Below are 14,553 nucleotides of genomic sequence, written 5' to 3'. Positions count from 1 at the left end.
CCCAGGCGGACCCAGGACAAAATCTCACTCCAAGGTTTTTTGAAAAGTTGGCAGGTATGCAACGAGTTCAATACATTTTTAACAAACGAGGACAACTGTGACTGTTTGTATTATTCATAGGCTGTAGTAGTATCATCAACTATAAAATAAAAGTAAAAAAAACATCCAAGCAAAATGGGACATAAAAAAATATATATATATATTTGGCAATATGGCATTCTGTTGAAAAGTCACACATGGTTTATCAGAACAAAAAGATTCCCAATGCTTAATTTGGGATGAAGATTCCAGTAGATGACTGATATTCTGTGACTCTCTACAAAGTTAAAGACATCAGTGATCACAGAAGGCTTAAGATTTTTTGAGTAGTGCCATACAAACCAACATTTTAACCTCTTAATTTTGAAGAGTTTATTGTGTACAGGTGATTAGTGTTATAACAAAGAAAAAGTCACACAATTACAATTTAAATAAGAAATCAGTAACATTATGTGATCTCTGTGCAAATATGAACACACACACACACACACACTTTAGTCATTTAGCAGACACTTATCCAGAGCGACTTGCAGGAGCAATTAAAGTGCCTTGCTCAAGGGCAGGTCGGCATATTTTTCTCCTAGTTGGCTCGAGGATTTGAACCAGCAACCTTTCGGTTACTGGCCCAATGCTCTTAACCGTTTGGCTACCTGACGCACGCACACACAACTTTTTGAAAACTGTTCATTCATTAATTCCCTTCCAGACAATTTCAAGTGCAGTTCAATCAATTTCATTCAGTCTACTTCATATTGGCCACACACAGCAACGGCGGATTGATTCCAGTAAATAATGTTTATTTTGTGTGAGGCACTATGAAGCAATAGAGAGCATGTGTAATGTTATTCTGAAGAAAAATATAAATGCAACATGTAAAGTGTTATTCCCATGTTTCATGAGCTGAAATAAAAGATCCCAGAAATGTTCCATATGCGCAAAAAGCGTATTTCTCTAAAATGTTGTGCACAAATTTGTTTACATCCCCGTTAGTAAGCATTTCTCCTTTGCCAAGATAATCCATCCAATTGACAGGTGTGGCATATCAAGAAGCTGATTAAACAGCATGATTACACAGGTGCACCTTGTGCTGGGGGACAATAAAAGGCCACTCTAAAATTTGCAGTTTTGTCACACAACACAATGCCACATATGTCTAAAGTTTTGAGGGAGTGTGCAATTGGCATGCTGACTGCAGGAATGTCCACCAGAGCTGTTGCCAGAGAATTGAATGTTTATTTCTCTACCATAAGCTGCCTCCAACATCGTTTTAGAGAATTTTGCAGTACTTCCAACCGCACCACACCAGCCCAGGACCTCCATATCTGGTTTCTTCACCTGCGGGACCATCTGCGTGCTCGTTGTCCTTAACCTGACTATAGTTTGGGGTCGTAACCGACTTCAGTGGGCAAATGCTCACCTTCGATGGTCATTGGCACGCTGGAAAAGTGTGCTCTTCACAGATGAATCCCAGTTTCAACTGTACCGGGCAGATGGCAGCGGTGTGGGTAAGCGGTTTGCTGATGTCAACGTTGTGAACAGAGTGCCCCATGGTGGCGGTGGGGTTACGGTATGGGTAGGCATCAGCTACAGACAACGAACACAATTGCATTCTATCGATGACAATTTCAATGCACAGAGATACCGTGACAAGATCCTGAGGCCCATTGTCGTGCCATTCATCCGCTGCCATCACCTCATGTTTCAGCATGATAATGCATAGCCCCATGTCACCCCTCTGTACACAATTCCTGGAAGCTGAAAATGTCCCAGTTCTTCCATGGCCTGCATACTCACCAGACATGTCACCCATTGAGCATGTTTGGGATGCTCTGGATCAACGTGTACGACAGCATGTTCCAGCAACTTCGCACAGCCATTGAAGAGGAGTTGGACAACATTCCACAGGCCACAATCAACATCCTGATCAACTCTATGCGAAGGAGATGTGTCGCGCTGCATGAGCCACATGGTTGTCACACCAGATACTGACTGGTTTTCTGATCCAAACCCCTATATATATTTTTTAAAGGTATCTGTGACCAACAGATATATATTTTTTAAAGGTATCTGTGACCAACAGATGCATATTTGTATTCTCAGTCATGTGGAATCCATAGATTAGGGCCTAATTAATGTTTTAAATTGACTGATTTCCTTATATGAACTGTAACTCAGTAAAATCTTTGAAATTGTTGCATGTTGCGTTTATATTTTTGTTCAGTATATATACACACATGTATTCTTGCAATTAATGTGATTGAGCAATGCTTGAGAAGTACTCCAACATGTCTCCAATGGTAAACTCCATGGTAATTCCAGACCCAGGGTAGCAACGGCCAATCAAGCCTTCAAAGTGCTTGTACTGACGAATGAACTCATCCTGCATGGAATGCCACACCACCTAGTGGAGGAAATGGGGAATTCATCAAATTATTGTACAAAGAGAACTTACATTTACATTAGTCATTTAGCAGACGCTCTTATCCAGAGCGACTTACAGTTAGTGAGTGCATACATTATTATTATTTTTCATACCCCCGTGGGAATCGAACCCACAACCCTGGCGTTGCAAACGCCATGCTCTACCAACTGAGCTACATCCCCTGCCGGCCATTCCCTCCCCTATCCTAGACGACGCTGGGCCAATTGTGCGCCGCCCCATGGGTCTCCCAGTCGCGGCCGGCTACGACAGAGCCTGGTTTCGAACCAGGATCTCTAGTGGCACAGCTAGCACTGCGATGCAGCGCCTTAGACCACTGCGCCACAATTGATAAACCATTACAACGAATTTACATTACCAGCTGTTAAAGTGTACAAAATATTTGTTATGATAAACTGCTAGACTGTCTGTCTCTCACCTGTAACAGGCTCTCCTCCTCACACATATGCTTGTCCACCTTCTTGTACAGGTTGTCCAGTCCCTTCTTTACCTCCTTGCCGGGGTACTCCTTGATCACTTTACGCAGCTCCTGTTTGTTGAACGCCAGCTGGTAGCTCACCTCATCCTCACGTACGCCCTGGGCCACACGTGCCTCCACTCCCTCAAAGAAGTGCTGCAAAGCATAGACGGGCATACCTGATTAGCTGTGTGCAATGTTTCATTCTATATGTTTCGCATATGTTTAGAGTATGTCTGAAATATCTGACAGTTCTAATGAGTTATATGTATCATACAATGTATAGATTACATACAAACATGAAACTAATTCAATTCAGTGTCTACACCCTTGGCCCACTCCCTCACGACACTAACATTGCCAAGTATAAACCCTCTCTCTCACATTGAGTTTCTCTAGGGGCTGTCCCAGGGAGTTGATGACGTAGGACTGCAGGTGGTCTGTGTACTTGTGTTTTGCCTCTCGTCTCTCTGTCTCCAGGCAGGAGATCTTAAGGTGGGACAGTGTGGAGAAGATGTGGTGGAAGTTCTCCATCATCACCACGTCACGGGGTGTCTTCTGACTCTCAATGGCCACTTTCTCCACTGGAAACACCCCACAGCAAGACCAACACCAATCAGAGCACTGCTTCCCAACCATCATACAGATTAGAAGCCATCCACATGACTTTATTTAACGTGTCCACCAAATCATTAGACCCACCATTCATGAAGACAGCTCTGATGAGCTTGACATACGCCTTGTCCAGATCTCCTCTGCGCTCTGCATTACGGAAGATGGTTTCAGCCAGCTCAGCGAACTCCTCAAACCCAGTGACAAAGGGCAGGATGCCCACCTTGCTCTTCTTAGAGATCTTCACCTCCTCCATCTGTCTAATCTGACCAGACTGAGACAGAAAAATAACTGGTTCACACACACAGCCAACAGTCTTTAACAGTACTAGATACACAGATCCCTAGAAAAATGTTGACGTGAGCTATACTCACAATGCACTTGTCAAAGTTCCTTTTGACGGTGACCAGCACGTTGCCGAGGGTGGTGCTGAGGTAGGAGGCGGGGTCCACATTCTCGGCCGTCCACACGTGGTGACTCATCTTCACCAACATGTACAGGGAGTGGAAGCTGTCAATCTTGTCTCCCAGGGCGATGAGGCTGTTAAGTTCCATCTCAATGCTCTGGAAGATCTTGTTCATCATCAACCGCACCATGTCCTTCCTGAGGAGGCCCAGACAGGTGATAAGACAGAAAGAAAGAGAATATGGTAAAAGTGAAGAGGAGGATAGGCGAGAGGTGGACCATGAAAGATGACATATGGACTTGTAATATTCGTTGCATGTTTAGTGCCCCTAGTACTATTGATGGACGTTAAGAGCATACAGTAAATCTCAGTAAGAAATGAGAAGCTAGCTACTCACTCAGTCGATGATATGAAGTGTCTGTGTTCCCCTGGAGGGGGCTGTCTGGAGGGCACCCCCCCATCCGACTCCTCCACTTCTCCCTGATAGAAAAAACAGTGGTTAATCAAAAGTTATTCATAATCTCACTTGCAAACACTCAGCCAGTCAGATTAGCATGTAATTTACCTGAGCCAGGGTGGGGTGCTGCTGTAGCTTGAAGAACTTGCTGATGAAGTCTTGTTCTGCTAGACAGAGAGGCTCCAGCTCAATAAGAACCTGCTCAAAGATCTACAAAAAGAGAGACACCTAAATCAATTGATCAATATAAATAAACACACAAAACAAACTACGAATCTAAAATGAAAAAGAGATCAACAAAAACCCACAGGTAGTATCTGCACGATAAAGGGGGTAGTGTATGGTGGCTATGGTCCTCTCAGTGACTATCACCTTGTCAAACTTGGTCCTGTCGGCCACATCCAGGTCTGAGGCAGACATGTTGCCCATGTCCAGCAGAGAGGAGGACTGGGAGCGCCTACTGCTGGAGCCCTGCACTGCCAGCTTATTCAGACTGGAGGTGGAGCCTGTAAGCTTCCCAGAGCTGCCATGCAGGCCTGGGGCACCAGAGGGGAAACAGTTGAAAACATGTTCAAACCACAGGCTAAATACTAGTCTGTAGAACACTGCCCTATCCATAGCCCCTGAGACCAAAGCTGCATTCACAGGGACTTATTTTCAAAGCAGAGCAACTGTGCTATTGAAAATAAATAACTTTGTGGCTTCTGAAAAAGTGTGCCACAAAGCGCATGTGAATATGCATCTTTAAAACATGTTAGTTTAGCAGTAATTACACATAACATGAACAGCTGAAGACAATTGAGAGAGAAGAACATATGAAACATTGAAAGGTGTGCTCGGTAGTAATGACCATTTGTAAGAGTTCAAATTAATCTTATTATGGATGTTGGACATTCATTATCAGAGAAACTTGCTGGATATGTTGACCTCAATGTATCCTTTTGTATTGTGAATGAGTATTATCCTATGCCATACATAAAGAATGTACATGCTTATTGATTTTATGTCTGATTGATGTTAGTTTAGGTGCTCTTTAACAAGCGGCCAGTAAAAGGGTCTATAAATGGCAGGTTGGGTGTACTGAGGAAGTCAGTAGAGGAGGAGGGTTCTGAGCGAGGGGAAGGGGGTCCTGGCTGTGCTGCAGTATCAGGGACATAGTAGTGGGGAGCAGGTGGGTAGGGGTGTGGGGGGGTGTGGGGGGCAAGTTACAGGTGTGCGACTGCGTGACCCAAATGGGATACTTACTTTCCGTTTCCTGTTTGAGAGCACTCTCTTTCCGCGGAAGCGTGGCTGACGGACGGTTAGAATGGCAGGCATCAGAGACAGAGACATGTTAGGCTCATGACATGCAGCATGGGGGCACGTTAAGAGGTCAAAGGTAACAGACTGACATGCGCTACAGAGGCTGACAACCTTTTGGAAAACAAATGTTTTGCTCATTTTGTTCTCTAGAGGGAAAGGTTAAGACTGAAATTCTTAACTTTAACAGAAAACAGAGCCTTATAATCCTGCCAAACCAAAGCTCTCTAAACAAAAAGGTTGTTTTTCAGAGCATTGAAATATAAATATATTGAGGGCTCAATTCAATTCATATCGCAAAACATTAGCGTTATTGCGCAATTTACATTTAAAGGCAATGTTTCCGAGTTCGTGGAGACTGCATTCACGGTAAACGCATGTCGGCTCAAACAGAAATTACATGTACATTTCAACCGCACTACAACGCAGATCTTCCGCGCTAGGGATTGACTCGAGCCCTTACTTTAATATACAGTACCAGTCAAAAGTTTGGACAAACCTACTCATTCCAGGGTTTTTCTTTATTTTTACACCACTACCTTGTCACAACACAACTGATTGGCTCAAACGCATTAAGAAGGAAATAAATTCTACAAATTAACTTTTAATAAGGCACACCTGTTAATTGAAATGCATTCCAGGTGACTACCTCATGAAGCTGGTTGAGAGAATGCCAAGAGTGTGCAAAGCTGTCAACAAGGCAAAGGGTGACTACTTTGAAGAATCTCAAATATAACATCTCTTTTGATTTGTTTAACACTTCTTTGGTTACTACATGATTCCATATGTGTTATTTCATAGTTTTGATGTCTTCACTATTATTCTACAATGTAGAAAATAGTACAAATAAAGAAAAACCCTTGAATGAGTACGTGTGTCCAAACTTTTGACTGGTACTGTATATCAGTTTACTTTACAGGAAAACTTAAATGAGTGTTTTCATTCTTCTTGTAATGTTTAGGATCTCCAGTTAGTCTTAAAACACTCAATTAGTGTCATACTCTGCAGTCAGAATGAGTAGTAGGGATAATATCAGGCTCTGGTTTATGTGATGGCTTCATACAGTAAGCAGCCAAATAGGGAAATAACATTGAGCAAAACACCAGCTAGCAACACTGAGCAGGACAATGACATCACACAGGGGCATTTCCTAGGCAGTGAAAGGCTATGAAACAGGAGGCAGTATGGCCAGGTAAGTACATGTTTGCTGGAATGAACCATGCAGAAAAAGCTGGTGGTGTTACAAACAGTACAGATTAACATAAACTCAAATATTGAACACAATTACACACACACACACCACAAATACAAACCATACGCAACAACCCAAGGGAAAAACAACTAATTGGCTAAAGGACACCTTAAAACAAACCACACAGCAAACTACAAGGCTACACAGAGAAAAGAAAAGACAAACAATCACACACACATTTTTAAAAACACTCAAGAGGTCTTACCAAACTTATTTCCCTTCCCCTCCTTGGTTGTGCCCGCCATTTTGATCTTCGCCACCTCAAAGAAATCTTTGATTTCTCGTTCATATAATCTGGTCATGTAATCAACATAGGTCTGAAAATGGAGAGAAAATTCAAATTAACATTTGTTTAATTGTCATGAAATGCAGTAAGACGTTATCGTTGTGCTGCTGGTGATGATATAAATAGAGATGTAATAGTGGTGGTGATCATCATAATGATGATAACAGATAGTGGTAACAATGATAACAGATACTGGTAACGATAATAACAGATAGTGGTAATGATGATAACAGATAGTGGTAATGATGATAACAGATAGTGGTAATGATGATAACAGATAGTGGTAATGATGATAACAGATAGTGGTAATGATGATGATGTTTCACGACAAAGCCACTCACCCTGGACAGGCCCTCGTACTTCTCTCTCTGGGTGTTCTTGAGCCACTCCATGAGCTTGGCGTAACGCAGCAGGTCCCTGTGTAGGGGGTTGTGTTTAGGCAGGGTCAGCTCTGCCATGTGCTGGGACAGTGTGGAGCTTTGGTCATGGCCCTGGAAACAGGCAGCACAGGGAATTAACAAGGGTTTGACATATAGAGAAACACAAACTCTCCGTTTCACACACAGGCAAAGAGAGACTGACTTTGACCCCCTTGGTCCCTTTAGGGACATCCCCTGCATTCATGGGGATCTGGACATATGTATGCCTAATACACCATTAAAACAGGTGTTAGTAGAAGATTAACCATTTAATATACTCTTCAGTCCATATCCCAGACCTTAATATTCCAAATCAAATAACTTAATTGACAATCACACGTTTCATTTGTTGCAAAAAGTCCCATATTTACATTTTTTTAAAAAACATTTTAGTTATTTAGCAGATGCTCTTATCCAGAGCGACTTACAGTTAGTGAGTGCATACATTTTTCATACTGGCACCCCGTGGGAAACGAACCCACAACCCTGGCGTTGCAAGCGCCATGCTCTACCAACTGAGCTATCAGTGGGTTTCCTCATATTCTACCATTCTCAGTCTATTTACTTGCTACTGGTGCTGCTACCAAGCATGCAGGTAGAGCAGACAGGCAGAGGTATAATGACATGGCACCCCAGCACAGCACTCTGGCACAGGAAGCACAGTGCAAGAAGAACCAAGCCCTTCAATGAAGGAGGTGGTGGAGGAAGGTCTGAGGCTTTTAGACCCATTGAGATGAAAGAGAGGAGGGTTAGCAATGTAGTCATGAGCAGCACGAATCATGCAGTCAGTAATGCGTTTTCACAAGAAAACACGGGTGTATAGATAAGTAGGAAAGTTCATAGGTTAGAGTGGAGGGGTCAAGGGGGTTGCTGTGAGGGTACTACTCACTGGAAGCGACATACAGGAGGACCTATAGAACTGAGGGATGGTCATTTTGAAGTGACTGAAGTGGTTGAACTACAGAAGTACAGGGACAGAGAGCAGAGCGATCAAAATGGGGTGGTTTAGAGTGAGGCAGAGGCACAGAGTGAAGAACAGGAGGACCAGAGCAGTACAGGAAGAATACAGGACAGAGACAGGAAGAGACAGGATCAGAGGAGACAGAGCTTAACCAGGAAGTGGATGAGGAGGACAGAAAGAGCTGCCTGCCAAAAAGAGGAAAGACTAAAATACTGTAACAAGAAACACATACAGTGCCTTGCAAAAGTATTCATCCCCTTGGCGTTTTTAGTATTTTGTTGCATTACAACCTGTAATTTAATCAGAGGGGCAACAAAGAGACCAAAGATAACCCTGAAGGAGCTGCAAAGCTCCACAGCGGAGATTGAAGTATCTGTCCATAGGACCACTTTAAGCCGTACACTCCACAGAGCTGGGCTTTACGGAAGAGTGGCCAGAAAAATGCCATTGCTTAAAGTACAAAAGAAGCAAACACGTTTGGTGTTCGCCAAAAGGCATGTGGGAGACTTCCCAAACATATGGAAGAAGGTTCTCTGGTCAGATGAGACTAAAATTGAGCTTTTTGGAAAGGAAAACGCTATGTCTGGCGCAAACATAACACCTCTCATCACCCCGAGAACACCATCCCCACAGTGAAGCATGATGGAGGCAGCATCATGCTGTGGGGATGTTTTTCCATCGGCAGGGACTGGGAAACTGGTCAGAATTGAAGGAATGATGGATGGCACTAAATACAGGGAAATTCTTGAGGGAAACCTGTTTCAGCCTTCCAGAGATTTGAGACTGGGACAGAGGTTAACCTTCCAGTAGGACAATTACCCTAAGCATACTGCTAAAGCAACACTTGAGTGGTTTAAGGGGAAACATTTAAATGTCTTGGAATGGCCTAGTCAAAGCCGAGACCTCAATCCAATTGAGAATCTATGGTATGACTTAAAGATTGCTGTACACCAGCGGAACCCATCCAACTTGAAGGAGCTGGAGCAGTTTTGCCTTGAAGAATGGGCAAAAATACCAGTGGCTAGATGTGCCAAGCTTATTGAGACATACCCCAAGAGACCTGCAGCTGTAATTGCTGCAAAAGGTGGCTCTACAAAGTATTGACTTTGGGGGGGGGGGGGGGTGAATAGTTATGCACGCTCAACTTTTCTGTATTTTTGTCTTAGTTCTTGTTTGTTTCACAATAAAAAATATTTTTCATCTTCAAAGTGGTAGGCATGTTGTGTAAATCAAATTATACAAACCCCCAAAAAATCCATTTTAATTCCAGGTTGTAAGGCAACAAAATAGGAAAAATGCCAAGGGGGGTGAATACTTTCGCAAGCCACTGTATACAGTGCTCTGTTATGCCTGGCATCTAGTCATAAATGCTGTTCAGGTCTCTGTGTTTTGAATTTAAATCTGAATAAAAATCTTGAGACCATGTTCAGATTACCTTGTGGACTAGCAAAGTGTTACCGTGGTATGTGGATTACCTGGTGGACGAACACGTTGTTGAGGTGGTTGGTGAGGCGCCGGGCGAAGGTATCTCTGAGCTCAGTGAACAGGTGCTGCTGCTGCTTCACAGCCATCAGTTTCTCATGACCTGGTCTGAGTGCCACGTTCATGCACTGCAGTAGAGCCTCAGAGGCGTTGATACAGGCCTCAATGCCTTTGGAGGAGGAGAGGTCTCCTTCCTGCAGGGCCCTGATGTGTCCCTTCGACAGGTCCATGTAGTTCTGAGGGACAGGCATTCATCATTCAACATCATCTTATTAAACCAAACCAAACCAACTGAAACATGAACCCCATCCTCAACTCCATCCTCACCACCAGGAACTGGATCTCGTCCAGAAGCTTGCCGTTGTTGGTGTTGCTGATCTGGATGAGGCGGTTGCTCTGGGAGATCTGGTCCATCTGCTCCTTGACGCTCTGCAGCATCTCCTCATAGCTGCTCAGCTTGCCCTCGATGGTGTCCACCTCCGACAGAGCCTCATCCAGCAGCTGCATCAGGATGTTCACCTGCTTCTCAGATGCCATGATGGACTGGATGTTGGCCTGGGATTGGGGGGATTATGGGAGGTTGTCAATGTAACCACACTATTCAACCAATCACAATGAACCAACCCATAGAGATAAATAGAGGACTCATCTTTATATCTGTGCCATTTTAGCGTCTGTGACAGCATGGGCAGCGCCATTGTGGCTACAACCAATAGGAATCCCCACCCAGTTGACTACTATGACTACTTTAAAATGGCGGACACATAGTGGAAGCCCTCAATGGCGCTGACCATACTAAGACAGCCTTTTGGCCACTAGAGGCCTCCATCATTCTCTATGGCAAACCACACTAATGTGCTCAACCATAGATCAACCATAGGACAGTGGTCAGTGTAGTCAGTATATGTCAGGCAACTCAAGTCTATGTTGTAGCCCTGTATCAAGAAGACCCAAGGCTCCATGGCTCTGTCTACTCACCCCATCCAGAACCTGTAGCTCCCTGGAGAGTTTCTCAGCGAAGGCCTCAGCGTTAGAGATGGCGTACTCGCACACCTCCATCATGCCCTCGATGTCTTGCTCCTCACGGGCATTCAACTCCTGGTAGTCATCCAGAGCATCCTCGTCACCCCCTGCGACACTCTGGCTCTCACCACTGGGGACTGACTCTAAACCAGGGACGCAGAGGATGGTTTAACAATGTGCACATCGCATACAGTACAGTACACACACATGAACACAAACAAACAAACATCACCCTTCTATTTGTACAACTATATTATAAAAACACTATATGATACAACAAACTAAACAAAAAGCAGAACAGACTATTATTATTCATACAGTAGCACCCATTCAACAGCCACTCACTCATTAGCCAAAGAAGGCAAACAATACCAACAGCTTTCAAAGATGTGTGAGTCCACTATGAGAATGGTTATTCATCACAGTGAAATCACAATGGCGAGGAAATGGGAAAAGAAGTTAACTGCTACCAACCTTCCGTTTTAGGAAGCTCTGGCCAGTGAGAGTTTGAGAAGAGTAAGAATAAAGACGTGTTAAGCCACACTAAGGTCAACTCACAGGTTACATAGACACTTCAGGTTGAGTTCAGGAGATTGGGAACAGGCAAGAAAGAAGAGTATCATAGATGCAAGGCACAGGGGACAGTGAGGGTCACTTGAAAACACACATGCTTTTGATCATCTCCCATAGTTAGAGAGCTGTCATACCTTCCAGCAGCTGGGAACTGACATTCACAAACTCCACCTTCTTCCGCAGGTAACGCTGGTTCAGCTTCCAGATGCAGGAGATGAAGGAATTCTTCTCAGCTGTGCTGCTGGCCACCCATCGATACACCTTCTCAAAATGGAGGTCAAACTCTGGGTTCTCCTGAATGACCAGAACAGTAGAGATGTCAAATGTGAATATCAACCAAATTAGCAGGAGGAGGACAAAGCATAGGAAGAAAGGAAGGGAAAGAAGAATGGCCACAGGGCGTGGAAGAGGAGGAGGAGAGAAAGACAAAGTTATGAGAAATTACATTCAGGCAGTGAGAGGAAGATGAGAAAAATGAATGTCTTTCCCTGACCTTGCTGGCATCTTTTGCATCCACTTCAGCCAGATCCCTCAGTTCCCAGGCCATCTGTCGCTTGTAGAAATCCCCTTTGTCTGACTTCTTCACCTTCACCACCCTCACCTGCACCGGCCTCTCTGTGGTGACTGGGGTACAAACATTTATAATAAAAGGGTGTGAGTGATCTGTGGATCCATTTATAACTAGTATTTTCAGTGAAATCACTGTTCAGAGACATCTGATTCTGATGATAAATCTCCGACAGTGGTTTTCATGTTTTGAATGTGTACATTATTTCACACTGATATGGTGAAATTAGTTGATTTATGTTAGACTTTAACGGCATTTATGCTCCACCTGTGGCACACAGGAAGCAGTTCTTCTTCTTCTTCCCCGCCTTGCAGACGTTGACAATGCTGAGGAGACGCTCATCGTTGGGCGTAAAGATGTCCCTCTGCAGGGCGTGCTTGATGGCTGTCATTGTGGTGACTGTAAAATACATATCAGACAGACTTACGCTGCTTTCAAAACAGCCGGGAACTGGGAAATCTCAGACTTCCAACTTCAGTGCATTCAAGGCAACTGGGAACTTGGGGAAAAAAATGGAATTTCAAGTCGGGAACTCGGGCCTCTTTCTAGAGCTGTCATGATTTGACCTTGTTTTTTCCCCCCCGAGTTCCCAATTGTCTTGAACACACCATTACTGCAATCATAACCTTTATGTGAAAGCAACTAAACATAATTCATTTTTACTGCAGGAAAACACACACCATTGTATTCCTCCCAGGCACAGCCTATGACACTACATTTTTTAAATTTTAGTCATTTAGCAGACGCTGGGCCTTATGAGATACATCCCTGCCGGCCATTCCCTCCCCTAACCTGGACGACGCTGGGCCAATTGTGCGCCGCCCCATGGGTCTCCCGGTCGCGGCCGGCTACGATCTAACACTACACTCACGCCTTAGACCACTTCGCCACTATCATTTACAAGTACAACTAGCTAAGTACCATATTCAAGATGTGTACCATAACATTGTACGACCTTCCTAAAATATATATTAACAAGAACGTCTACACTGTTGACATCACAGTATTGCTGATCAATTGTGCAGTCAAGTAAAGCAACAAAGGTTAGCTAGCATTTACTGTACTATAGCTAGTATCCTAGCTAACATGGTTCTGGGCGTGTCACCACATACTAAACATGCACCACATCACGATGCGAGACCTGACAGCTTTTGTACACAAGTGCAATTTTGTTACCTATACATGTCGTTCTGTAAAGTAAGGACAGTGCCCTTCAGACAGATAGCTAGCTGTCTAGAAATGTATGAACAGCTGCAAAGGCTGGCTAACTGCTAGGCTAACGTTAGCTGGCTAGCTTGGTGTCTTGTCTTACACAGAACACACTTACCTCAAATGGGATGTGAATAGAGAATCTAATGCACTAGAGGATACTCTGCACTTAATCACTGTTTATTTCCATTTAAATATGTTATTTTTTCAATCGCTGTTAAAGGAAAATGGTAAACAATATTTTTCGGCCACTGCCCTGCTGTTTCCTTTTTCCGGGATGGGCTGGACCAGTCACGTGACGCACTACTGATGACGAGTAACAACAACACAGCCTGCCTCTTTCAGTCTGGTCCTTGGTGAAGACTTCCATCCTTCGTGAAGAAACGTAGCTAGTTTTTGAATACATGTCAACATGTTTAGTGTGTAGATTTATTTTTATTTTTAGTGTGTAGGCTGTACGTTTTCTGTAGGTTAAACACACAGGCCTATGTAGTTTACAGACATCAAGGTGAGACTCAATCCCCAGAATATCTAATAATTTTGAGAATTGAGGCCTACTGTAATTAATTTATGTAAATAAGTGGGAATTGTCTACTTTTCCAAGTTATTAGTGAAGTATCACATTAAAGTGGCACAACTTCAAACCTGTATCCCTGATGTCACTCAATTAAAGCACAAAATGTGTGTGTGTCTTTACTGACTGTGGTTGTGTGCTAGTGTGTTCTTCTTCTTCAATGAGGTTTAACGGCGGTTGGCATCTAATTTGTTGCATTACCGCCACCTACTAGACTGGAGTTCAACTCCTTTATCTTTCCTTGAAAAATTAAATAAACCAAAGCAAAGAAATATCCTACCATTAACGCTACACTCACACCTTCAACACTACAACCAATAATTAACCCCACCCTTCTCCACTGTTTAAATACACTCACTCCTACCTCATGCCCTCAACCTGAGTTGATGGGACATCACCACTTAACACTCCCTGTAACTCTTCTACTGTCAAGTTTCGCACACCCAAATATCTCTCTGCAGCTGCCACCACCACCTCAATTTTCTTCGATTTGCAT

The 14,553-nt window shown here is 43.7% G+C and overlaps 1 protein-coding gene across 6 annotated transcripts; it reads right to left on the bottom strand.

The window, feature by feature from the left end:
- Positions 1 to 2,203: 2,203 nt before the first annotated feature.
- On the bottom strand, positions 2,204 to 13,757 carry LOC121533950 (exocyst complex component 1). Of its 6 annotated transcripts, XM_041840335.2 has the most exons (20): positions 13,602 to 13,757; positions 12,542 to 12,673; positions 12,200 to 12,330; positions 11,841 to 12,000; positions 11,608 to 11,625; positions 11,089 to 11,276; positions 10,438 to 10,665; positions 10,104 to 10,346; positions 8,557 to 8,625; positions 7,590 to 7,739; positions 7,168 to 7,279; positions 5,657 to 5,701; positions 4,784 to 4,947; positions 4,520 to 4,621; positions 4,352 to 4,434; positions 3,923 to 4,151; positions 3,639 to 3,822; positions 3,321 to 3,520; positions 2,898 to 3,092; positions 2,204 to 2,440 (listed from the first exon to the last, which is right to left on the bottom strand). In XM_041840335.2, the coding sequence occupies exons 2-20, from the start codon at positions 12,663 to 12,665 to the stop codon at positions 2,288 to 2,290; spliced, it is 2,778 nt and encodes a 925-aa protein (XP_041696269.1). In that variant the 5' UTR covers positions 12,666 to 12,673; positions 13,602 to 13,757; the 3' UTR covers positions 2,204 to 2,287. The 6 variants fall into 6 exon arrangements, with proteins under 6 accessions (XP_041696269.1, XP_041696271.1, XP_041696272.1 ...); XM_041840337.2 differs by lacking the exon at positions 5,657 to 5,701; XM_041840338.2 differs by lacking the exon at positions 8,557 to 8,625.
- Positions 13,758 to 14,553: the final 796 nt, after the last annotated feature.

This window comes from Coregonus clupeaformis, chromosome 20 (assembly GCF_020615455.1).
Source record: "Coregonus clupeaformis isolate EN_2021a chromosome 20, ASM2061545v1, whole genome shotgun sequence".
In the NCBI taxonomy this organism is placed as follows: domain Eukaryota; kingdom Metazoa; phylum Chordata; class Actinopteri; order Salmoniformes; family Salmonidae; genus Coregonus; species Coregonus clupeaformis.
This window is presented reverse-complemented; position numbering and strand designations above follow the sequence as displayed.